Source organism: Ambystoma mexicanum, chromosome 1q, assembly GCF_040938575.1.
Source record: "Ambystoma mexicanum isolate Mex_15411 chromosome 1q, UKY_AmexF1_1, whole genome shotgun sequence".
NCBI classification, from domain to species: Eukaryota; Metazoa; Chordata; class Amphibia; order Caudata; family Ambystomatidae; genus Ambystoma; species Ambystoma mexicanum.
Genome location: NC_090922.1, coordinates 505,203,708 through 505,231,284, shown reverse-complemented (window position 1 = coordinate 505,231,284; position 27,577 = coordinate 505,203,708). Strand labels below are relative to the sequence as shown.

Genomic DNA, 27,577 nt, shown 5'->3' with positions numbered 1-27,577 from the left:
GCACTGCACCCATTTGATCTGCCAGGCATAAGCCTCTCTTCCCTCTTAACGGGATGTTCAATCTGCCCTAGTTCAAATCGCATTGTTGATTGTTGGCCTCTGCCCCACTATACAGGACGTTCAAATGTGACTGACCAACTCACACCTAGAAAGCATTACTGTAGAGCGAGACAGAAATACTGTGATTAGGTGCTCACGCCTCATAAAATGACAGTGATTCTTGGCCACACCCATTAGGACATTTCTGTAGTTAGTAGCTATCCCTTAAACCCACATAGCTAGCTCGCCATAGTGAACATAGTCCAGGGAGACGGACAGTAAGGACAGCCACCGATAACACCCGATGATATAACCATAACTACCTCACCCTACCTCACTCAAGACAGCGACTGAACAAGTCAGCAACACCAACTACAGACAGAACCCAAACTTGTAGCAGACAATTCTCTACACCCAGTACTACACCGCAAGACAACCAGACCAAAGCAAAAATCAACTCGACATCAACAAACAAAATAAAGACCAAAACAACTCTCAAGATTAAAATGCAGCGCAAACAACCTATACCGAGGGAAAGGAAAGGAAAAGAAAAAAAAAGAACAAACAAACATACCAGAACAGCAACAAAGACTCACAACTGCTGAACACACTCCGACAGACAGGAACGAAAACCGAACCAACACTGAGAGAAGAGACAAATCCCTCTACTTAACTCCATACCTCGCAAACAACCGGTCACCAGAACAAACCAATCCAACATTAGAATCATCAACAGCAGACAACCAAGCACAACCACACAGAAGGACCAACAACACTAGAAACAACAAAAACATAATCGACGCAATAACACCTTACATCACCAAAACAAGAGGAACTTCCACTCGACACCCACAATTCTTGGACGAAGGACCTGATAAAAACAAAGACCCACGACAGAAGCTGGAAGAACTTTTTGACGACAGACGCAACTGTACCAACACCTCAACTAGAGATCGACCAGAAAGGAAACCTCAACACCGATCAGAAGATGACCCCAACAATAAAGCCCAAACCTAACTACACCTCTAAACTCCACTGCAATCTAATAAACGCAAGATCCGTGTCAAAACACTCAATGGAGATCTTTGACCTACTCGATAACAACGGCATTGACATCCTATTCATCACAGAAACGTGGCTGGACGACAACTACAAAATCACACTCCAAAGCTGCCTCCAAGCCAACTTAAAATGCCTTCAAATAAACAGGAAAAATAAGGGGATGAGGCCTCGTAATAGCATTAAAAGGACACCTGAAAATAAAAAACAGACAAACCTCTCAACGTCATCAACTGTGAAACCATGGTCCTACACCTATCAGCAAACCCAAAACTAACATCACATTCATCCTGTTGTACAGACCACCGACATACGATGCAACCTTTGTCGACAACTTCATAGAAGCCATCACCAACATGGCTATCAAGCACGAACATCTAATCATCCTGGGGGACTTCAACATCTGCTTTGAAGAAAGTCATGCCAACTCCCAAAACTCACTGATTGGACAACTTGCAACCATGAAACTACGACAGCTGGTCAAAGGGGCAACACACTCGGCAGGACACACTCTCGACACAATCTTCGCCAAGGAAAAACCTATCACCACAGCACCACCGATACAAATACTGTGGATCGACCATCTCATCCCATTCGTGATCAGACTACCAACTCAAGCCTGCATCCAACCCCCCAAACTCACAATTACCATGAAAAGAAACTGGAAAAGTGTCAAAGCAAGCAACCTATTCGAAAAACTGGAGATGACCGAACCCTCAACTACAGAACTAGAGATGGCTGACCCAGACGGGAAAGCAGAGCTACAACACAAATGGATTGCTGATAAAATTGATAAGAGTGCCCTAGAAAAAACATTCATCCCATCAAAAAAAAGAGCAATGGCAAAATGGTTCACCCCACTACTAAGCATCATGAAAAAGGACAACAAGAAGATGGAACTGGAATGGAGGAAACAATATAACCCAAACAAAAAAATACTGTTCCAGAAACAAATCTGCGCATACAAGAAGGAAATACAAAAAGAGAAGAGAAGGCATTATGATGACAGAATCACCAATGTCACCAACACACAAAAAGAAATGTTCAACATCATTAAAGAATGGAGAAACCCACCAGGCTGCGACAACACCCCAAACCCCTCAGAAAAAAACATTGCAACGATCTGGCAGCCCACTTCAAGAACAAAATCAATGACATCAGCCAAATCATACAAAACAGACCAACCATAACATCCAACCAACCGGACCTAACGCAGAGCCACAGCACAAACTCCAAAACATTTCGGAAATATCAGCAGAGGCATTTGTCTTGTTGGTAAAACACAGCAAGAAAGTAGGATCACTGCCCCCCTGACATCTACAAATCCAACCTCGCACAAGGAATGGCATCAGAATATTACAGAAACCTCCTAAATCTCTCACTAGCAACAGTAACGGTACCAAGAGCCATGAAATCGGCATATATCAAACTGCTTTTAAAAAACACAAGTGGCGACGTAGAAGACCTCTCCAACCACAAGCTGATTTCAAACATTCCCTACCCAGCAAAACTTCGCCATCCCCGATGCATTTGTGTTTTTTCTGAACATGCGTTTTCAGTATTGATGCTGGTACCGCCATGTGGCTCTGTTGTTGCTCAGTGGGCGTGAGTGTAATCTTATCGCCCACAAGAGGGTTGCCACACTGCCACTCGCCAAACTGCCCAAAAGCAAACGTCCACAGCCCTTCACTCCTCAGGGCTTAGCGCCGCAAGCGCACCGGAGGCGGCCTTATATACCAGCTGAGCAGGCAGCTGAGAACTTCAAGGCACACGCACCTCTGACTTAGAGTTATCAAATTCAATGCAAATGAAAAGCGATTCTGCTGTATCTAGAGCACTCGTCACAGCCCAACAGCAAACGTCCACAGCCCTTCACTCCTCAGGACTTCATTATCACCCTAGCATCCCTGAAGGCCACATCATATGCGGACGACATTCTTTCTGCCTATGTACTCAAGACTCGATTACCTGACAATCAACAGCTCCCTAACTCTCAAGGCACTTTCATCTTCACCCTCAAAACTGGACACATTCTCCTGCTTCTCAAAAAACCAACACTGTACCCTGGCAACCTTAGCAACTACCTCCACAACACCCATCTTTCCTTCCTAGATAAGATATTTGAGCAGTAGCCACGCAACTCCTCCAAAACCTTGACGCAAACTCCTTCAGTACTACCAGTATGGCTACAGAACCAGATGCAACACAGAAACGGCAACCATCAAGGTGATCAACGATGCCCTTAAAATCCTTGATGATGGCCATTCTTGCCTCCTGGTTCTCCTTGCCTTCTCAGCAGCATTCGACACAGTAGACGACCAGACACAAACTGACATTTTACATCGCTGCATAGCCACAGAAGCTGCTCCAGGACAGCTTCCCTTTAAGATGTGTAAAGGTGTCGAAGAAGGAAGCTGACCAAAAGGTGGAATGGTGGTGGTTGAAAACCTTTATTTATGGAAAAAAACTCACTATCCCAATCATCTATGAGGGGTTTCCTCTGCCTCAAACTAATACTAAATAAAGGATCTGTCACGATGTCCGTCAAAATCAAAGTCCACCATCCTGTGTCACAACCTACTTCTATCCCTTAAACTTCAACTAAAGATTAATATAATCTAACAAAGTTCTTTGCTTAGGAGAATGACTCCCTTCTACTGGTATTCGGGTGGTGTTCAAAAGAATGTTGTCTTGCAAAAAGGTTGAAGGGGGAATGACTCCCTCCTACTGGCTTGCGGGTTCCAAACAATCATTGCACAACTGTACGATCTGGATTAGGAGAATGGCTCCCTTCTCCTGGTATTTGAAAAGTAATTTTTCGTGTCTTTAGGTGTATGTTTCCACACTCTCTCTCTGTACCAGCAAAGCCCCAAAACCTTCTCCGCTGGTCAATGGACTTATCTCTACTACATCGCTGAATATGTTCTCCTCTGGTTCTCTGATGTCCCAGTCCCTTCTATGGTGACCAGTGAACTTGTGGATGCCACTGTAATGAGGAAGTTCTCCTTGGATACTCACTACATTTTTGTTGGGGTCCCAGACTCCTCTCTGGTGTTCAGTGGGTTTTTTTCTGCCACTGCGACTGGGAAGTTCTCCTCTGATGCTTGGTTCACTCTTCCAGTGTACAGTAGCTATTCTGTTACTACTGGAACATGGGAGACCCTCCCTGATGCACTCTACACATGTCTATTCCCCCAATAGTCGTATAGCTACCACTGGGGTGAGGAACATTATGTTGTGTCTGTCTCTCCACCTCCCCTGGGCTTTCATGCCTCCTTTTACCTTCTTGAGGGAAGCGGTACGTCACTGGTTCTTCCTGGGATGGTGTTTCTTGTCAGCTGCTTCCGCTGCTCTTCCTATCTGCTTCCGCGGTCACAGTACACCTGTGCGCTACTTTGCCCCTTACGGTGTGGTAGGATAGCTCAGGGAGTCTTGGAGGATAGCACAGGGGCAACACGTTTGTTTTGGAAGCAAGACAACGCATAGCAACGCCGGTGCGAATCCCAGGCTCGTGCTTAGAAACTGGTCCCCCTTTATTAAGTGCGTTATAAAAGAACAATTACGGCCTTGGCTCCACTCTGGGACACAACCGTCCACGTTGTTGTGATGAAGCCACTGCTTCTTCCCTTTAGCCTCACAGTTAGGTCTGCTTATCTCAGACCCACAATGAACTGTTGCAGCCTGCCACCGGCATCCCCAGCACAGCCAATCTTCCAGACCTCACGCGGATATCGAAAACTCCCAGGCTCCTGGCTTCCCCACGATTGGACTCCCTTTTAGTCCTTCTCTTTCCATTTTATCTCTGGGACTCGGCCCTGTCCAGCTTCAACACCCCAATCCCTTTCCTAGGCCACATACACACTAAGGCTCGCTAACCTGCAAAAGCAGCCGCTTTCCCAAGCAAATGCATGACCTTTTATGTGGACTTTCCTGACCCGAGAAGACGGGAAGTAGACTAAATTACAATATGGCCAAAGAACAAGTGAAAATCTCGTGGCACAGCCATTTTAGAGCACCAGCCATGTTGAGTAGTCGTACATGTGAACGCGAATGTGCCTGGAGACTCTCACCCTCAATAGAAAATAAAACAAACCTCATTAATAACTCAATACAAGAAAGACATCCGCTTGGCTAAACGGGAAACGTATAACAATAGAATATCACAGTCCAAATCTAGTACCAAAGAACTGTTCACAATCTTAAAAGAACTAGAAACACCCATCGTACCGCAAGAAAACTGTACCAAAGATAAAATTTGGTGCACTAGCATTCAGCATGCACTGACTAACAAATCTCTAATCTACAAACTAAAATTGCCCAAAAGAAAGCTTCACTAGCACACTAGCAGCCCTGTCCACTCCTAACAAAGTGACGCTGCCACACTGCAAACAAACATGTTTCAGTTTCTCAAAAGTCTCTGTTATTTAGGTGGAAAAGATTATACTGGGACTCAAACCATTCAACTGTAAGGGCTACCAATGCCCAGCACAACTTCTTAAGGATGCTGCTAGAGAACTTGCACCCTTCTACTCTAAACGTATTAATGCCTCATTCAAATCAGGTACTGTACCTAATAATCTGAAACAATCTTGGGTACTACTCCTCCTTAAAAAGCAAACCCTTGACCCAATCATACCCACAAACTACAGACCTAGAGTGACCGTGCCTATCCTCTTAAAAATTCTAGATAAAGTGGCATATATTCAAAGTCAGAACTTCTTGGAATCTAACCTTCTACTAGGATCTCGCCAATCTAGTTTCCGTCCTCGGCATGGCACGAAAACAGCTCTAATTGATCTTAAGGCCCAAATAGATGGATTCAGAGACGAGGGCCAATTAGCCCTACTCCTCCTCCTAGACCTCTCGGCTGCATTCGACTTGGTTGACCAAAGTCCTTTGCAGCCACCTAGATTCTGCGGTATTACCCAAATAGTTCGAACACAATTGTTCGAATTACCTAATTGACCGAAAGTCGAGGGTCCGAATTGACCTTTGCACAATTGACCATATATATATATATAATAAAAATGGGTGGTTGAGGGGGGCATATATGTAACAATTGGCCATCACATTTCGGTCAATTGTGCAAAGGTCAATTGTAATTCGAACAATTCGTATACAGCCCACTTTTCCAAGGAAGCCATAATATGGATAGTCATTCCTGAGCAATAGGACTATGAGAGTCTTTTCACCCTCGGCATCAGCAGAGCCTATCCCCATTACCTGTGGTGTACTCCAGGGATCCTGCGTGTCGTCGACTCTCTATAATGTATTCACCAAGCCCCTCTTTGATGAAATGGACCATTTGGGTATTGCCTACATGAATTATGCAGACGATACCCAAATCCTCCTACCTGCTTGGACCTGGCTCTGGTGAATAGAATTTATGGCATCGTTCAGGCATGGATGGCCACACATGAACTATGCCTGAGCTATGATAAAACAGAGCTCATCATCCTAGGCACCACGGCTCACTTATCTAAATTAAGTCCGGACTATATATACTTCACCATTGATGGCAATGACATCAAAGTAGCCACGGAGGTGAAGACCCTAGGCTTCTACCTAGATGCCACCCTTAACTCTACAGAACTAGTTAACTCCCTTGCATCTTCTACCGCATATACATGTAAACTAATCGGAGCAGGCAAACAATTCCTTTCCACAAACAGCTGTCTAATTCTCTACAGAGCTCTCATGCTCTCCAAACTGGATTACTGTAATGCCCTGTACATTGGTGCGAGTAAACACATCATCCAAAAAATACAGGTACTCCAGAATAATGCGCTGAGAGCAGCACTTAACATAAAAAGAAAGGAACACATCTCCTCCACTAGGAGAAAATACAAATGGCTATCCACTTTTGACAAAATTCGACTCAAAATTGCTACTTACCCATAAATGTCTAAACAATAAAGCACCAATGTACTTAACTGATAGGATTATCAGAAAAACATCCCACAGACCGACCAGATCAGCCAATTCCAACTGCCTCCTTGTACCACACTTTAAATTATCCACCATTGGGGGATCTAGCTTGCCTGTTAAGGCAGCTCAACTGTGGAACTCCTTGCCTCCTTTCCTAAGAGAATACAAAACCTTCGCCAAATTTATACAGAACATGACAGTTTGGCTGAAAGAAAATGACAAGTAAATTGCCATGCTATGGTGGCCTCCACTATCCAGATGCCAACCCAATTATTTCTGCTATACTGTGTACCTTTTTTCTTTTTCATGATTTGATGACCCTCTGTGTGATTCTTCATGCTCTTTCTCACTATACACTTTTCTGTATATTGATTCTTATTACTTTTTAATTAGTCCTCACTGGGCATTTATTTTGTATATTGATTCTCATCACTTTATTAGTCCTTCATGTAAATTGCGTTGTTTTATATGATCCTCGATGTATATCATGTACCTATGTAACTAAGCTGAACATTTTCTTATGTCTTGCACCCTGATGCCCTAGTGTCTGGTGTGCACTATAAATAAATAAACAAACACACACCAAAAATAATGCAAAAACAGTAACAATGTAACTGCTGCCACCATCTTGTCTTTAGGCACGTATAAAAGTAACCAAAAATCCCATGTGTAAAAAGTTAGGGTGATACAAAAGTATACCCATTGCACTGCAGTGCATTGTAAGAATTCAAAATGGACACAACGTTTCCCAGTACCGATAGTCTGAAGGACTGAAGAGTTTCCCCATAATAAATGAGCAACGGAAAAGAGAAGTGACGCTGAATGTTTTACTTCTGTTGAAAATTTCTGGATCAAAAACAATGGGGTGCCATTGGAAACTGTGGAGGGAAAGTTGCAAAAGGAAAATCTCAACCTCTCCGGAATCCCGACATCAGACCTGGCTCTCTGCTATGAACATTGAGTGCGCCACACCCCAACTCGCCACTTGCTCCTTGTCCGTTGGGTTCAACATCACCGGACACCTCTCCTTCAAAAAGCAAGGAAGACACAAACTGCTTTGTAAAAACGTTCTCCCCTGTAGAATATCAAGCCCTTCATCCCAGAAAACAACTTCAGAACTGCTGTCCAAGCCTTGGTCCTCTCCCAACTGGATGGTGGCAGTGCCATTCTGAAAGGCCTTCCAACGACTAACCTGGCAGCCCTGAGGTGTATCCTGCATGATGCAGCACAACTCCTAAAAGTACTCTGCAAATTCAACCACATCACCCCCAGCCACATCAAACTTCACTGGCTCCTGCTGCAAACCTGCATCTTCTGCAAGGCTGTCACTTTGAGGTCCCCAACCTACCTCACTGAGAAACTCAGCATCTCCAGAGACACACGATCCACCAGAAGGACATGTGCAGACTTGAACTCCGCCGGTGCAGAAAGGAAAAAACCAGAAGACTAGTCTTCTTTGTCTAAACCCAAAGACTCTGGAACAACCTACAGCAAACTCTCCCCTCGCTTTTACAAGCCGGGAAGGAGCTCAAGACCTTCCTCTTCCAGGAATGGCTCCTCTCTAACGCCTAGATCCAAACACCCTCTACTTGATACTCATTGTGAGACTTGATGATATGCTCCCCACTGCTTTTTCTTCTGGTTGTTTGTAGATCGCTTGCTACCAAATTGTTTGCCCTTCCCCCTCCCCTCTTAGCTCTCTGCTCCCTGTTTCTCTGCTTCCTTTACCATGTTCTTTCCCCATGATTGTTAAGTGCTCAGTTGCTTCCCGAAGCTAGTTACATGTCAGTAAATATTCTAATAATAAAACCTTGCCTGACATATTTTCTTGCACACTGACCAGTATTAACTGTCTATAAGCAATGCGACGGGAGATGTCCGCTATGGGACATTTTTTAAGGGGTTCACTATGTAAGTTAGAGGATTTCAGAGGTTTGTGTAACAGAACCTCTGATCCAAGTATTTGTATGTGTTGCATTGCATCCCACTGATGTTGGGTCTGGGCCAATTCAGCATTTGAAATATCTTGTCTAAATTCCCAGTGCATGTTTTGAAAATGTATTTGTATATGTATAATTAACAATGTTTTGTCCCTCATTTATGTCCCACTTTGTTCACTCCTTCAAACTGGCTCACTACTTGTTCTCATCTTAGTGATATGGTAGGTACCCTTTTAGGGAATGCCTCTGCCATCTGTGCATTTCTTTTTGTCAGTCATTTCTGATTGAAATTTACATCATTGTTCTTCAAGTAAACACATTTCTGATGTTTGTTAATCTGCTTAGAATCGCATGCTGTGCATAGGTCCGACATCCAGTGGTCACTGCAGAGTATTGCATTTTGTTTTTCGTAGTCGAAAAGGGACGTCAACAAGGCGTGTCTGAAATACTATCCCTATAGTGACGTGCGTTGTACCTACAATCCCTCACGCGTCGAGGTCCCTCAGATTGTTTTTTTCCGCCCAGCTACTGGTCGCCTTTACGCGGAGCTCCTCGAGAGACATTGCAGATTTCATCTCCTCGACCTTTGGTCGTTTTCCTATTTAATATATAACACATCGATCCCTCCCTCGACGCAGTTGTGAAGCTGTCTCCGCCGAGCAAGATCTTCGACGGAGGGGACGAGCGGAGGAGATCCTTCGGCGTTGCCGAACACGTGGCCTGGCCTCGCAGGCCAAATACAGTAGGGAGAGTGGGGTCGTGGGACATCTCTGGTTCTTTTTTGAGAATGCCTTTCCTTTTCCCCTTCCTTTCCCTTGGGGTCGTTATCACAATTTATTGCCTCGGCTATGGAGAGGACACCCTTTAGGTTTTGCCCGCGTTGCAAGGGCAAGTTTACTTGGAAGGACAAGCATTCACGGTGTAACCGCTGCTTGCCCCTCGATCACAAAGAGGAGGGTTGCACGGCTTGTCGGCTTCTTAAGCCAAAGACTCTAAAAGACCGTAGGGTCAAGAGGTGGGCGGCCTATGCTATGTCGAAGGCCGATTCTTCACCCGCCGCTGCTACCACCGACAGTGACGAGGAACGTGATAACACGACCTACGCTACGGAAGTCGTAGACCCCTCTAAAGAGCGCTTGCGCTCTTCATCGTCTGTCCCCGGCCCCGACGGGCTCGGCTCACGCCCTGCTTATGGGGATGAACACCCCGGCGACACTGACGCACACGATACCACTCATAAGCACACAACCCATGGCTCTTCTTCGTCAAAGACGAAGAAAGCATCAGCGCCCAAGGAAACGCAGGTTCCACCGGCGGCCCCCTCGGACCGTTCAGGTTCGAAGCCCCTCTCGCAACCGCAGCCGCGACCAGCGACTGGGCTTTCGGCAAATAAGGGCGCCGCCCCCAAACAATCGGCCGGCGCGCACCAGCAGAGAGCGCACGCCGCCGTAGAACGATCGACACCCGTAACGTCGAAACCACAGCCCTCCGCTGACAAACGAGTCGCAGAGAGCTTGGCGAGGATCGTTGTAGCCGACGCCCACAAGCGTACGCCGAAAGACACGTCGAGCGCTACGCAAAGGTCGAAAGACACGCCGAAAAAGCCCGAAGAAAGACAGGGACTACCCCCTTCAGTTGGGGGGGACCCCCAGCACACCGGAAGGCTTTTCGGAAGGCGACGGGACACTTTCCTCGACGTTATGGGAGAGGTCGAGCTGTTTTCAGCTAGATGACACTAATTTTCCCCCGCTAGATCGCTCATGGGTACCCCATGAAACCATGGAAAGGCTCCATCTCTGCATGGAGACAATGGAGAGGTTTATGAAGACCCAGAACCCTCCCACTCCCAAGAGAACAAGAGAAGGGCCTCAGGAGGACCCCAGGGCCAAATATCCGAGACTAATCAATCCCCAGCAGGACACAGCCTCAGATTTCCATAATGTGTATGACCTCACTGTTGAGGAACAATACTTGGAGGAGGAGGATGAATTTGTGGACGATGAAGAGGGACGGAACCAGGAGGAAGGTCTGGAAGACAGCCCAGACATGGTAGGAGAAGGCTTCGGAGAAAATCCAGAAGAAGGACCTTCTCATCCCTGGCAATCCCCATCAGTATATTCGGACACTGATGTCCTGAACCTAAATCCTCCTGACAATTCACCTGTTAGAAACACGTCTCCCATTGACGATCAACCCATGTTAAATGCCCTGTTGCGCAGAGCAGCAGCACATTTCGACCTGGACACTGGGGAGATCTCTCCTGAAATAGACTTTGTGGAACGAGTAATTAAGGAGAAACCCCCGGTCAGCCAGACCATTCCCCTCCTCGCTTCAGTGAAGAGAAGAATCATCCCTTCGCTATCCACACCCGCACTAATCAGAGGAGTTAATCCAAGAATTGAAAAACTTTTCACTCCTTCACCCTCAGACCCGCTGTACATCAGGGGACATTCCATTCCGGATTCCCTTGTAGTAACTAATACAAGGAAGAGGGCAGGGGTGCCGCTGTCCACCAGCGAGACACCACCTGACAAGGAGGGCAAGAGGTTATATGCCCTTGCAAAGAGAGTCACATCCTCGGCTGCCTTTTCGGCAAGAATTGTGAACAACAATTCTTTGCTAGCTAGCTACGCGGACGCGCAGTGGGCCAAACTGCGCAAAGACGCCGAAGAAGCGCCGGAACCACTACGTACACGCCTGCTATCAACTATTGGCGAAGGAACCCAGGTCAACCAGAGTATTGTAAGAACTCTCTGGATGCTGCAGAGACAGCGGGACGTTCCCTGGTTCAGGGAATACTCCTAAAACGCCATGTATGGCTGCGCAACTCAGGGTTCAAACCGGAGACACAGGCGTCTTTAATAAACAAACCTGTTGAAGACTCAAACCTCTTCGGGAAAGCTGTGGATGAGGCTCTGGAGATGGCTAAAAAAGAGTTCGGTACTATCAAAACTCTTGACCAGATCTCTAAGCCCACTACCAGACGCGGCTATGGCAACAAACGCTTTTTTTGTGGCCAACGCCAACAGCAGAATCGGCAGCAACAGTACCCTGCCACCAATTACCAGACCAATAGTGGGCAGTACAGCCAAAGAGGCCAGCGCTGTGGCAAAGGGAGAGGTCGGGGGTCCACCCCCAGAGGCTCCCAAGCCCCCAACAACACCAAGTGACGCGAAGATTCGCGTCCCCTCCCATGCAACACCGGTTGGGGGCCGGATAACATCCTTTCTTCCAGCATGGGAGGGAATAACGTCAGACCGCTGGGTACTTTCCACCGTAGCCCACGGATACTGCATCGAATTCAACGGTTCCCCAACATACAGACCCCCGAGGGGACGACGCATGACACCGGAACACCTTGCCATCCTTCTCCAAGATGTACAACTACTGCTGGAAAAAGGAGCCATAGAGGTCGTGCCTCTATCTCAGGTAACGGAAGGTATTTATTCACTGTACTTCCTTGTACCCAAAAAGGATCTAACCATGCGCCCTGTATTAGATCTGCGCCCAGCAAACAAGTTTATCAAACCCCAGAAGTTTCGTATGGTGACCTTACAGGAAGTGATCCCACTGCTATCACAGGGAGATTACATGACAACATTGGACATGAAAGATGCATACTTTCATATTTTAATGTTGCCAGCGCACAGAAGATACCTCAGGTTCATGATAGAGGGCAAACACTACCAGTTCAGAGTGCTACCCTTCGGCATAGCATCGGCACCAAGGGTATTCACGAAGGTACTGGCAGAGGCACCGGCCCACCTGCGCAGGTTGTCCATCCCAGTTTACCCTTACCTCGATGACTGGCTCATAACAGGGGATTCTTACGAAACATGCTTCTCCAATACCCAAAATACTGTAGACCTTTTGTTCCAGTTGGGCTTCTCCATCAACGAAAAGAAGTCCAGCCTAGACCCCAGCCAAATCAAACAATTCCTAGGGGCTCTAATTCGAACAAAGGACGGCCTCGTCTTCCCCTCCAACGAGAGGGTCCAAAACATGCTGTTTCAGATCCCTCAATATGTAACCGGTCGAGAGGTGACGGTACACAAAGCAATGCGCTTGCTAGGCATGATGGCGTCGTGTATTTATTTGGTACCTCACGCGCGCCTGCGCATGCGCCCTATGCAAGAGTGGCTCAACAGCCAGTGGTGTCAGGCCAGCGGACTATGGGACGATCTAGTGGTGGTCTCGCAGGCCTTGGTTCTCTTGCTACGGTGGTGGACACAGGAAAACCTGGAAAGAGGGAAACCTTTTGCCACACCCGCGGCGGAAGCCACTCTAACCACAGACGCATCCCTCACAGGATGGGGGGTTCACCTATCCCATCAGACTGCTCACGGAGTGTGGACTCCGAACGTAGCATCCAAACACATAAATCTACTGGAGCTACTAGCTGTGTTCAAGGCGCTAAAAGCCTTCCAGGAACACCTACAAGGCAAGACTGTGTTGGTCCTTACAGACAGCACCACAGCCATGTACTATATCAACAAGCAGGGGGGCACCCACTCTCCAGGACTGTCCAAACTGGCCCAAAATATATGGAAGTGGGCTCTCAAACAAAACATGTTCCTACTGTCACAACATGTACCAGGGGAACTCAATCTGCTGGCAGACAAACTCAGCAGAGATTTCCCCCTGCCCGAAGAGTACGAATGGCGACTGCACGAAGACATCGTCTTCGACGTCTTCACACAATGGGGATTCCCAGAAATAGACCTGTTTGCAACCCTGGAGAACTCACAATGCCAAAGTTACGCCTCCAGGTACCCCCAGAACCAATCCAAGGGGAATGGTCTGTCGATGCAATGGTCAGGGAAATTTGTTTACGCTTTTCCCCCCGACTCCCCTTCTCAACAAGGTGGTGCACAAGATGCACCAGGAACAAGTGACCATGATACTGGTGGCCCCAATTAGGGCCCGACAGCCATGGTTTGCTCACTTGATGGAGATGTCTCTATCTCCGCCAGTGAAACTCCCCTGCCCGTACAACATGCTGTCACAAGACAAGGGCAGGACTCTGCATCCATGCCCCCAGAACATGAACTTAGCAGCTTGGCTCCTGAGATCATAGAATTCGGACATCTACAGCTCCCGCAGAGATGCATGGACATCCTCAGGGAAGCCAGAAAACCTAACACTCGCCACTGCTATTCTAGCAAGTGGAAGAGATTTGTCATCTGGTGCAGAGGAAAAAGCATCAACCCGATTGACTGCTCTCCCACACATATTGTTCTATACCTGACCCACTTATTGGATTCAGGTCTAGTGTTCAATTCCATTAAAGTCCACCTAGCGGCACTTTCTGCATACACCACTTCCCAACTCAAAGTGTCGTGGTGGAAGATCCCTGTTTTATAAAGGCCTTCATGGAGGGAGTAAAAAGAATACACCCCCCGATAGCTGACCCAGCTCCCAGATGGGACCTTAACGTGGTACTTACCAGACTCATGGGCTCACCATTCGAACCCATGCACAAAGCATCTCTTAAACACCTCACTCTTAAGACTGCTTTTCTAATAGCTATCACCTCCATCAGGAGAGTAAGTGAACTACAGGCTCTTTCTGTTCTAGACCCCTTTGTTACAGTTCACAGAGGTAAGGTGGTTCTACGCACGCACCCAAGGTTTGCTCCGAAATTCATCTCGAAATTCCACGTAAACCAGTCTATAGAACTGCCAACGTTCTTTCAAAATCCTTCCAACTTTGGAGAAAAAACTCTGCACACACCAGATGTGCTCAGAGCGGTCATGTTCTACATGGAAAGAACCAGACCACTGAGGAAGACTAATCAGTTCTTCGTCTCGGTGGCAGCAGGAAGAGAAGGGGTTGCAGTTTCAAAGTCCACTATTTCTAGATGGATTGTTCAATGCATCACTCTCTGCTATACTCTTGCTAAGAGAGAACTGCCCTTTAAGCCAAGAGCACACTCTACTCGAGGCACGGGGGCGTCCATAGCATTCATTGCAAATGTTCCCCTTGAGTCCATCTGCAAAGCGGCTACCTGGAGTTCTGTGCACACCTTTACAAAACACTACTGTCTAGATGCACACTCGAGATCTGACTCCCAGGTGGGACAGGCAGTATTAAGACATCTTTTCTCTACTGTTCCTTCTCATAACCCACCGCCATCTCCGGGTACTGCTAGCTAGTCTATGCACAGCATGTGATTCTAAGCAGATTAACAAACATCAGAAGACAATGCATTACTTACCGTAAAAGCATTTATGATGGCTGTATCTGCTTAGATTCACATGCGCCCACCCTTCCTCCCCGCTCGGATGGAAGGAACATAGAATTCCTTTTATATCTCTCTTTTCTGTACTCACTCACGTCTAGAAGGCTCCCTCAGGGCAGAAAAATACAAACAGAGGGACCTCGACGCGTGAGGGATTGTGGGTACAACGCACGTCACTATAGGGATAGTATTTCAGACACGCCTTGTCGACGTCCCTTTTTGACTACGAAAAACAAAATGCAATACTCCGCAGTGACCACTGGATGTCGGACCTATGCACAGCATGTGAATCTAAGCAGATACAACCATCAGAAATGCTTTTACGGCAAGTAATGCATTGTCATACAGAGTTGTGGTACTGTCTACAACAGTGCTAGCTGCAGTGTCCCTTAACCCACTGAGTCCCTGTGCATCCACATTCACCGTTTTAAGGAATCCTATATTCCCCATTGAGACTTTCTTTCCCCAACTGAACAGAGGCTGGAGAGATCTCTGGAATGTCCACCTTATAGTAGCAATTCTCTTCAGTCACATTTCCTACATAATGCACTCACCCCTACTGGTACAGTGACCTATGGGGGAGTGCTCAGGCATTGCACTGTCCCAGCAAGTGCCAGGCAGTCTGGGAGTGGCTGAGGACCCAATACTTGCTTTTTATTAGTAGTGCCATCTCTCTGTGTGGACCTGTGAGGAGGGAGACATCATTTGCCCTGAATTTTTGACCTTCTCGCCCTTTTGAGCACAGTCCTATTTGAGACCTGCAAATCCGCATTTATGTCTAGCCCCTCGAATTTAGGACCCTGGAATCAGCCAAGCACTGACATAACGGAAACATCCAAGTGAAGAAAATTATCCTTATGGATAATTTGGCCGAATTCTGCCACTGCAAAACAATCAAAACCCATTCTACTAACCATGAGGAGCAGAGGTTGCAGGGGTGTGCCCGCTCCCCATGTTCGGTATTGTGGGCTTCGGTGGTTGCTGGGGGGACTCAAAAAAAAAAAAAAAAAAAAAAAAAAAAAAAAAAGGGGGGGGAAAAGGAAAAAGGGCCCTGCTGCGTCGGCTCCTGCCCGCTTTGGAGGGATGGAACTGACACAGCAGGGGTATAGCAGAAGCACAGCCGGCTGGCGAAAAAGGGAAGCAAAGGGGGGGGGGGCGGGGATTACTATAGGGCTGCTGGCAGGACAGGGATTTGAGTTGGTTGACTGAAGGTCAAATAGATTTGCGGCTAATTTGACTATGGTCTATTCCGCCACTAATCTATTGACTTCTGTCAAACAACCTATATCTGACACAACACTAGAGAGCAAGAGTTCATGTTGTGCTGCAAGGTGACTCTCTAATCATGCCTTCAAATGAGTCAACTTGTGGCCTTTCACAGAGCAATACAGGTTTTTCACAGAATCATTCACACAAGACACCCACTGGACACAATCCTCCTTTGTGAGCGCCTTAAAGTTCCTCAGATACTGAATGGGAGTCGTACCAAATCTCAGCACGAGAGCTGTTTTCATACTTTCATACTTCAATTTCTGGCTCTTCCCACTACATAATTGCACTTTGTGCTCTTGGGGGAAGAAGATGGAGGTACAATGACTATTATCAATCACAGTCTGCATCTTAGGTGCGCACTTAGTCACTCTACTTGTTCAAAATATCATTTCATTGCACTTAGATACTGTGTTTTTTGGAAATTTGGGACAAAGGGACAACGAAGAATCAACCCTAAAACCATTACCTCTGGCACAGACCAAGATCTAACTATAGTTCCTTTAATTCAGGCTTGTGGACTCTGTCTTTATCCTGCTGAGCCAGTTGCTGTTTTCCCTCTCCTTTTCAGTAGGTTTCGATCAAACCTTTGTGGGGCTAACTCTTGATCTTTAGCCTCAGCAAATATTTGAGCCATTTCAACTCCATCTGTATAGCTCTAATTCTAACAGACTCCTTCTCTTTAACCACAGTAGTCTAACAACACATTATTTGAGCATGGCAAGTTTGTAACCGCGTAAGCATATTGCCTCCCAGGAATTCTACAATATTGATCAATGTAACAATAGCATATTGATGGCGTCCACACTGGGTGAATAGATTACATGTTCTCACATACATATGTCAAAGGGTTCCAATGTATATTTGTCCTGTGTTCAGTTTCAATAATATTTCTGCCACTTACTTGATTAATGTCCAGGCGCAGCACTTCACCCTTTCTTGTGCATCATTTATCTTTCTCTTTCTTTGCTCGTTTATACATAAGCTAAATTTGGTACTCAAATCTTTAGCGCCAGGATACCTTCGGGTGGTAGTGCGCTCTACAAATATACAATAACATAGCAGTGTGGTTATGGTGACTAAAGTATGTGTGTATCTTATAATGAATGATCTAATTGTTAAAACACCAGGTATTTTGTGTACAAAATGTGTACCCTTTCTATTCTTTTGTTATACTTATTTTGTATTTTGAGATCTTTGGTACAGAGTTTTTTTAGGCTTCTCCTTGAGTTTATATATAAATGTAAACTGCAATGAACAGCTGCAAAGGTTTGCTTTGCCTTTTTAATGTAAGAGAAAGTGGAGCTACTTTGAATGAGTGAGATTCTGAGTAAAGGTACTTTTTGTACATGAACAATATATTTTGTTTTCTTCACAGCAATATCTGCTTGAACATTGCAAATCTGTTTTGATTGACTAAGTGGTTGGAGGTCTCACTAAATGTTGTCTTCTTGCAGCTTGAAAAGGAGGAACAGATCCACAGCCTGGATATCGGAAATGAAGGCTCTGCATTCGTGGAGGTGCTGGTTGGCCACGCCACATCCGCCAGTGAACAGGACTATGAGGTGGGGACACTGTGCCAACATTGAGTCAACATGGAGCTGTGCCAGCAGCTGAGGAGAACATGAACGTTGTAACAGAAGAGAGAAAACGCAGAACTTTAGTAAAGTCTTTATAGTTTAAGATAAATCACAGGATTCTTCTGTCCTCCTCCTGGGCAGAGATGGTTTTGAAATACAGCGTGGATTATTTAAATGTCCGAAGCAAGGGTTACAATTGTGCTATTGGCATGGAAATCATAAAAGGAACCATTGTTCTGCTACTGCCCAGGCAGACGTTTATCCTGCCATCACTTATGCAAACACATGACCTAATTCAGACCACAATTTAGGATGCATTTTTTAGGGAGTACAAAAGCAAGTCCTGTGTTAGTGGAGCTTTCCTATAGTCCATTTGAGGTAAGACTTCATATAACTATACCTATGGCATACAGGTCCCCAACTCTTAGTAAAAAGCTTGTACTACTCAAGGAACCTTGGTAGAGTGGCAGAGCAGTCAGGCTCATCATAGGAGGAAGATGTAAAATTAATCCAGTTAGTACAGTAGTACAAAGAAACACTTACACCAATAAATGTATATAAAATATATTTCTGAGGCTTGTGGAATCTGCTTAGATCACATGCTGTGCATATGCCGACATCTAGTGGAAGCTGCAGAGTATTACAGTTTGTTTTTCGAAACTCGAAAATGGGCGTCGACACAGGGCGTGCCAGTAATACTATCCCTAGTGTGACGTCCACAGTACCCATGATCCCTCACGCGTCTAGGACCCTCACATTGTTTTTTTCTGCCATGCTGGTCGGAAGCACTGAGCGGAGTTCCCTGACTTAGTCAGATTTTACAAATATTGTTATATATTTCCCCGTTTATTCCACCTATACGTCGAGTCTCTGAACATCGACACTCGACGGCGGATCGGAGAAAATTCAACCGTCAGACTACAGCGACGGATTTGGGCCTCGGAAGCCCTCTGGACTCGGCCCTGCAAGTAGGGAGAGTCGGGGGTGGCACATATCTTACAGTCTGATTAATATAGGTACAGTACTTATATTCCTACGCTCCCAGCCCGCTGCCACAGGGTGCGTATAGAGGGTACCCCTTTTCAATTTTGTCCCAAGTGCAACCGCAAGTATCCTTGGGTTGACAGACATGCCACGTGTAACCTCTGCTTGCCGAGGGACCACCCCGAGGCAAATTGCAGAGCGTGCAGTCGGTTTAAACCGAAGACCCTTAAGGACCGTTCGACAAAGCGTTGGGCCCACCACGCCAGGCGACAGGAGGCCATGGCCGCGGAGGGTGCCTTCAGCAATGGCAGCGACGCCGTACTTTCGGACTGCGAGGGCAATGTGGCGTCGATGGACAGCCAAGCGCAAGTCCCGGTCCTCGGAAGGTTGTCCGGCAGGGCAGCGAGCGCTACCCACACCACTTCCAGCAAACAAAGGTCCAACCGAGACTCGACGCGCTCGTCGAGTTCTCGGAAAGAGGCACGTAGAGAATGGTCCACCGAGTCAGTGTCCTCTGGGCGTTCGCGTTCGAGATCGCCTCATGACACCAGGCAACCCTCCACTGTTGCTAAGAGTGCCTCGCTCCCCTTAGTGACTGAGGTTCGGTCGTCGGAGGACGACGCCGACCTCTACCCCAGGCTGCACTCCAGGAGTCGGTGTCTGCAGGCAGCGCGAAGGCTGCTACCGAATCCCTTACACTCTCTAGAGACAGGGACTCTACCCCCGAATTTCGGCGCCAGGCATCGAAAAGCTCTGATAGGGCCCAAAAATCGGGGAAACACTCTTCCACCCACGGGGAGGGGGGAAAACAACGAAGTAAGCAGTCCCAGCCTACTTCTACTCCTAAACTACATTCTACTCCACCTAAACAGACGGACAAGTCTCAGTCTCTTGTCCATAAGGCCCCTGTTCAGGCCAGTAGGTCTAGTCAGGATAAAACAGGGAAAGCACTCCAGGAAAGAGTTATTCCCAGTTCAAGGGAATGGTCCAGTGATGACATAGACAGAGTAATGTCAAGGATGTCATCATTGGCAGATTTCTACGCCAAAAACCTGGAACACTTTCTCTCTTATACCCCAGAAGGGTCAATTCCCTCAGGCTCTAAGGATCCAATACCCCCAAGTAAGAAGTCCTGGGGTGAAACACCAACTCATTCTTCAGACCCCTTCTATATACAGCCCTATTCTCAATATCAGGAAGATCCATCCTTTGGTGAGGATCCAGACGTGGGCATGTTCGAAGAACAAACTGGGACAGGCTATTATGGGGATGATGAGGACCAAGAGGAGGAGGAGGAGGAGGAGGAGGAGGACGACGGCGACGACCCAGAGACCTACAGGGTAGATTCCCCGGTAGAGAAAGAGCCCGCGGTTACCGACTCCCCTGTCGACAACAAGCCTCTCCTGAATGAGGTCCTGTCCAGAGCGTCACAGCACTTCACATGGACACCCAAGGTGCTCAGGAAGAGAGGGACTTTGCAGAGGAATTGGTGGGGAGAAAGGAGACCTGTTGCTCAGGCCATCCCTATCCTTAAGTCAATACAAAGGAGGATAGACCCTTCCCTTGTTAACCCCAATCTCACTAGGGCAGTAAACCCCAGAATTGAAAAGCTTTTCAGGGCAGCCCAATCTGACCCACTGTACATAAGGGGACATCTCAAACCGGACTCCCTAGTTGTTATAAACACCCGTAAGAGGGCGGGAACACCCTTGTCATCGTCCAAAGCTCCCCCCGACAAGGAGAACAAGAAGATTTATGGCTTGGGCAGGAAAGTAGCCTCCACTTCCGCCTACCAGGCAAGGTTTGCCAACTCCACCACCCTGCTGGCTAGTTACAACTGCCACCAGTGGGAAGAAGTTGCGGCTCTCATAGACTCCGCCCCAGAACCCTTAAAAAGCCAATTGGCACGAGTTTCGGCAGAGGGGAGAGCCGTGTCAGGTTGCATTTTAAAATCAACCTTTGATGCCGCAGATAACGCTGGCATTAATTGCTGAAAGCACGGTCATCAAGAGGCATGCTTGGCTACGGCAGTCTGGTTTCAAGGCCGAGACCCAAGCATCATTGATAGATAAGCCGGTGGAGACGGATCTATTGTTTGGAAAGGCGGTCGAGGACGCGCTGAAGAATGCCAAGGATGAGTACGAGACACTCAAGTCCATAGGGCAACTAACCAACAAACCCCCTAATCAGAGAGGGAATGGCAATTTTCGTCGGCCTCGCGGACAAAACTCCCAAAGAGGCTCAAACTATTCCCAAGGCCAGGGTACTCCATGGAACACTAACCAGCAGTCTACCCAGAGTTATGGCAGGGGTAACAAAAGAGGTTGTGGTAGGGGTAGAGGCAGTCCCAATAAAGGGGGCGGGGGCACGCCTCCACCAAAACAGAGACGCTCCGTTCAGGGTCCCTTCTCACGCATCCCCAGTAGGGGGACGCATTTCCATCTTCACCCAAGCTTGGGAAGGGATCATATCAGACAGATGGGTGCTGTCCACAGTGTCCGCAGGATACTGCATAGAACTCCTAGTGCGTCCCCGAAACCACCCACCACGACAAAGAATACACTCCTTAGACCACCAGAAGATCCTACTCAAAGAGATCGAAAATCTTCTCGCAAAGGACGCGATAGAACTCGCCCCGGGACACCAGGTAAACAAGGGTATTTATTCAACTTACTTCCTTGTGCCAAAAAAAGATTTGACAATGCGCCCAGTATTGGAATTACGGTCTGCAAACAAGTATATCAAGCCCCAAAAATTTCACATGACTACTCTCCAAGAGGTAATTCCCCTCCTAAAAAAGGGGGATTACATGGCAACATTGGATATGAAAGATGCCTATTTTCATATTTCCATGTTCCCAGCGCACAGAAAATATTTGCGCTTCAAGGTGGACAGTCAGCACTATCAGTTAAAGGTACTGCCCTTCGGGATAGCCTCGGCTCCAAGGGTATTCACCAAGGTACTGGCGGTGGCGACGGCACACCTACGCAGGGAGGCAATCCCTAGCGTACCCTTATCTGGATGACTGGCTCATCACGGGGGAGACCCCAGTAATTTGCAGGACAAACATTCAAAGAACTATTAATCTCCTCTTCGAATGGGGCTTCTCCATAAACGAGAAAAAATCAAGTCTGGTGCCCAGCACCTCCAAGCAGTTCCTAGGAGCTGTTCTAAATACTCAAGAGGGGTTGGCTTTTCCTTCAGAGGAAAGAATTCGGAATATACTACTGCAAATTCCGCAATATCAAACCGGTCGCCAGATAACAGTACGCAAAGCAATGCGTTTGCTGGGCATGATGGCGTCATGTATTTACCTGGTCCCCCACGCGTGCCTGCTCATGCGTCCCATGCAAGAATGGTTGGCGAAACTGTGGTCTCAGGCAAGTGGTCAGTGGGACGATGTAGTGGTCGTTACGCCAACACTTGTACAAAGCCTCCACTTGTGGACAAGAGACGATCTATCCAAGGGGAAACCCTTTTACGATCCCGAGATACAGGCGGTAGTCACGACGGACGCATGCCTGACAGGATGGGGAGCTCACCATCTCCACCACACAGCTCAGGGTCTCTGGTCTCGCACAGTGGCCAAGAATCACATCAACCTGCTAGAGCTTCTGGCAGTTTTCAGAGCACTTCAAGCGTTCGAGCCCCACCTACTGAACCTGTCGGTGCAGATCCGGACGGACAGCACGACAGCCATGTTCTACCTGAACAAGCAAGGAGGGACTAATTTGCCAAATCTGTTCAGACTTGCCCAGAGAATTTAGAAATGGGCACTCAGACGGAACATCTTTCTGTCATCTCAACATGTTCCAGGCGATCTCAATTCTCTAGCGGACGTTTTGAGCAGAGATCCCCTTCCGGAGGAACACAAATGGTGTCTACACAGAGAAATCGTAGAAGATCTCTTCTCTCAGTGGGGTTTCCCCACTATAGACGTATTCGCCACAAGCGAAAACAGACAGTGCCCAGGATTCGCATCCAGGTTTTCCCAACCAGACTCCCTGGGGAACGCCCTGTGGATGAACTGGTCAGGGATGTTTGCGTACACTTTTCCACCAACTCCTCATCAGGAAGGTGGTGAACAAGATGAACAGAGAGTCGATGACACTCGTCCTAGTTGCTCCCATGTGGGCGAGACAACCGTGGTTTCCGCACCTATGCAGACTTTCGGTGTGCGATACCATCAAACTCCCGGGCTGGTACAATCTTTTGTCCCAGCACCAAGGTCAGCAGGTGCATCCTCTACCCAACTCCATGAACCTAGCAGCATGGCTCCTGAGGTCATAGAGTTTGGACATCTCCATTTACCACATAGGTGTATGGACATCCTAAAAGAGTCTAGGAAACCAAACACAAGGCATTGCTACTTCGACAAATGGAAGAGATTTGTTATCTGGTGCCAGAATAAACAAATCAACCCAGTTGATTGCACTCCTTCCACAATCGTGACATACATGCTCCACCTGATGGACGCAGGGTTGGTTTTCAACTCACTAAAGGTACACCTGGCAGCACTGTCAGCGTACACCACCTCACATAGCAAGGTGTCGTGGTGGAAGGTGCCCGTGGTTAAAGCCTTCATGGAGGGAGTAAAGAGACTTCATCCTCCTATATCTAACCCACCACCAGGATGGGACCTGAACGTGGTGCTATCTAAACTCATGGGCCCCCCATACGAGCGCATGCATAAGACAAGTCTCAAACACCTGACCTATAAAACTGCCTTCTTAGTAGCCATTACATCCATAAGAAGGGTCAGTGAAAGATAAGCTGGTTTTACGGACACACCCTAGGTTCTCACCTAAGTTTATTTCTAAATTCCATGTAAACCAGTCCATCGAGCTTCCGGCTTTCTTCCAAAACCCACAAAGCTCGGCTGAGGTTAAACTACACACCCTAGATGTGCGTAGAGCGGTCCTTTACTACGTAACCAGACCAGACCGCTTAGGAAAACAGATCAACTGTTTGTCTCCGTAGCCACAGGCAAAGAGAGAGATCGCGTCTCTAAGGGTGCCATCTCCAAGTGGATTGTCAACTGTATCCAGTTGTTACTCTCTTTCTGACAAAACTTTGCCTTTTACTCCTAGAGCCCACTCGACAAGAGGCATTGGGGCCACTCTGGCTTTCATTGCAAATGTTCCCCTTGACACCATTTGCAAAGCAGCTACTTGGAGCTCTATTCACACTTTTACTCAGCACTACTGCATTGACACCCATTCCAAGACAGATACTCAAGTGGGACAAGCTGTTCTAAGACATTTATTTGCTCATGACCCTTCTCAAATCCCACCTCCTTCTAACACTGCTCGCTAATCTATGCACAGCATGTGATCTAAGCAGATTCCACAAGCCTCAGAAGGGATACATTACTCACCGTAATCATATTTCCGATGCTTGTATCTGCTTAGATTCACATGCGACCCACCCTTCCTCCCCTCTGAGAGAAGGCACATGGAGGCTTGTAGTCTTATCTTATCTATCTTCTATCTGCTTGGATCATCTGTACTCGCGCTACTCCTCATGCTACCTCATGTCAGAAAAAATACAATCTGAGGGTCCTAGACGCGTGAGGGATCATGGGTACAGTGGACGTCACGCTAGGGATAGTATTACTGGCACGCCCTCTGTCGACGCCCATTTTCGAGTTTCGAAAAACAAACTGTAATACTCCGCAGCTTCCACTAGATGTCGGCCTATGCACAGCATGTGAATCTAAGCAGATACAAGCATCAGAAATACGATTAAAGTGAGTAATGTATCATATATATATATATACACACACACACACACACACACACAGGGATTGTCTTAGAACACATAGATAATTAAACCTACACGCATAGGATTACTTATATTTTTCAAAGGCCACTGCTTGCTTGGTAGTTTCTCGCTGTACAATTGTTAGTTTGACACTAATGACAGTTCTACCGTATTATCAGTCCGACCGCGCGCTTGCATTTGAACAGAGCTTAACTTTCTAGAGGCGGTTTCTTCGCAAACTAAAGCTTTAAAAATCTGATCCCTAACTTTAGGGAAACATCAGTTTGGAGAGGGCTCAAAGACTTACAAAGCAGCAGAACAGCAAATGTTCCTGTGAATACTTTCAATTTCAAGACAAGATACTAGCAGAGTTAACACAAAGTTGGAGACTCGCCAAAGTGACTCAAGCCTCAGCTTGGGTCAGAGGTAAGAGTGGACACCCTGGACCCCTTTTTGTGCACTCCCAACACTCTGCAGCAATGTCTCAGATCAAGGTAATCAATATATTTCACCCCACAATACCTTAGGATAGAAGAAATGCTGGTGGCTGGATTCTCCTCAGTGCAGCAGTGACGGACAGTCTCCTGATTCCTCGGTCTAGTGACAGTAGGCAAAACTCTGAATGGGATGTCTAAGGAGCAGTCTCAAGAGAGAGAGAGGACCTCTTACACAGATTTCTTTGACTTCTCTGGTCAGTCTGCGGTTATGGCACCTTTTCTCCAGCACCAACAAATAACACGATTCGCCTGGTTAATCTTCTTCGATTCCTGGAGTCCTGCACTCTAGTGAGGGGACTTTGGGTTGGATTGTGTCTCTGGAGGTTCACTTAGAACTCAGCAAAGACTTGAACGGATTCGGCCTCAGCAAGACTTTGCACTACAAATGGGTCAGCGATCTCCTGGTATTCACGGTCTGCAGCTCTGGAAAGGCACAGCACCTCGGGAGATGGTTCAGGTTGTAGTTCGTCTCAAGTCTGGCTGGTCCCACCAGCCAAAGGGAAGGAGTCATCCTCTTCAGAGCTCCTCTGTCGCATAGAAAACTGGGTCAGGGCAGCAGTGGTCGATTCACGCTGATGCAAAGGGTCTGCAGGCGTCTCTGGTAGTCTTCTTCGGTTACTTCAAGTTCCAGTGGTCGACTTGCCTTTCACCTCAGGAACCTCACCTTTTATTCAGTTTCAGCACACACACCTCTGAAATCTCTCTGTGTTTTACAGGGCATGTGGCTGTCCAATCAGGACAGCCAACCCCCAAGTGGGCACTGGTTCCATTCAGGCACTCCGGCAAAGAGCAGTGGAGTGAAAAACTCCTCCCCTACTTTTTGTGGGCCACAACACACTGCAGCCTAGGTGGGAAAACCCGAGGGTTCCCACACACATATACCTTCTTCCGTCCGCAGAGGGGGAGAAGGGTTAACAAAGGACAACCATGATAGAAATGCCAAAATAAGAAACGAGCCACCATGTTGGCACATATGGGACCATATTGTGCACAACCGGGACTGTGAACACAGTCTTCGTTAAGAAAATAACGCAATAGTTGGTAGAACACGTCCACTGCCACCAGCCATAACTAAAGGGTTGTCTGTGACTAAAAGTCATAGCAGAGAGAAGGGGGATACTAGGTATCCCCTTGACACTCCACATAAGGTGGTGTGTGCCAATATCTCATAGCATAAAGTTTTCTGAGGGATACAAAGTATCCCTCTAACCTTAATAACAGTAGTAAGGATAAACAAAGCATCTCGAAGGAGAACCCAAAGAATTCTTAGCAACATTGCCCATAAGGAGCTGTGTGCTGCAAGAATTAAACGCAGATGCCTTAAAAGAGATATGGAGGAAAGTAGACTCCATACTAAAAGTAAAGCACAGAGAATAGAGTTCCAAAAGTCAGAGCAAATAACAATGAATGAGTGGGAAAAGGCTCCACTCATTCATGATCGACCGAAAAAGGTCCAAAAGGCCAGCAAACAGTGCTTTGGGGGTCTCACTATGAGAGGGGCATGCAGCATAACCATGATACATCTCCCTAACATCCTGTTGCCAAAGGGAGCATTTTATAATTTAGTGCACATCTATTTTTTACTCTAAAACAAATGTTTTTGTCAAATACTTCTTTGCACCAAGAAGTTCATGCACATTAAAATATACATTTGATCTCTTTCTTCTAGTAGTTTCTTCCTGTGGTACTACACGTGTTACTGGTCCAACCATATTCATCAAACTGTTTGCGTGAAAGCAGGGGCACAAGCTTCTATGTGTTCATTTAACATTTTTTATTGGGACTAGTTTTACTCTTTACATTTTTTGGGTGTATTTGCCTATTTTTGGAGAGTCAAAGTGGATGATGCATCCCTTATCAGTAAGGGTGGTGCTTCTTGTAAATGTTGCTCCAAATGAACTCTTCTGTAGAATGCAGGTTTTCTGCAGAGCACTTGGTGCTAATTTGAGACAAAACCTGCTCCCAAACTTTTTCCTCTTTTTCCCCTTCACCCCCACCAAAGAAATAGTGGTCCTATCTTACACCAACTCTTGTGACTTCCTTTCATTTCACCCCTCCCTAGCGCATACAAGGATAATTGATTAATATTGTCAAACACAAGCACAAATCGCGAGCCTGACAAAACCACACAGAATACTAGCAGCAAGTGCATCCTTCATGTGGAAAATCTGCCAAAGGTTTATTAAAATATGAATGTGCTAAATCTCACAGCCCACTGGAACATTTCTGAGAGCCCTAATCCCCCCAACCTACTCTCCCCACATACCACACATCCTT

At 46.9% G+C, this 27,577-nt stretch overlaps 1 protein-coding gene across 1 annotated transcript in view; it reads left to right on the top strand.

The window, feature by feature from the left end:
* XRCC1 (X-ray repair cross complementing 1) overlaps positions 1-27,577 on the top strand; it is a 795,788-nt gene that overhangs the window by 65,442 nt on the left and 702,769 nt on the right. The window contains exon 3 of the mRNA XM_069640868.1: positions 17,934-18,041. Within this exon, the coding sequence (XP_069496969.1) occupies positions 17,934-18,041 (108 nt within the window). The remainder of the gene's footprint in view (positions 1-17,933; positions 18,042-27,577) is intronic.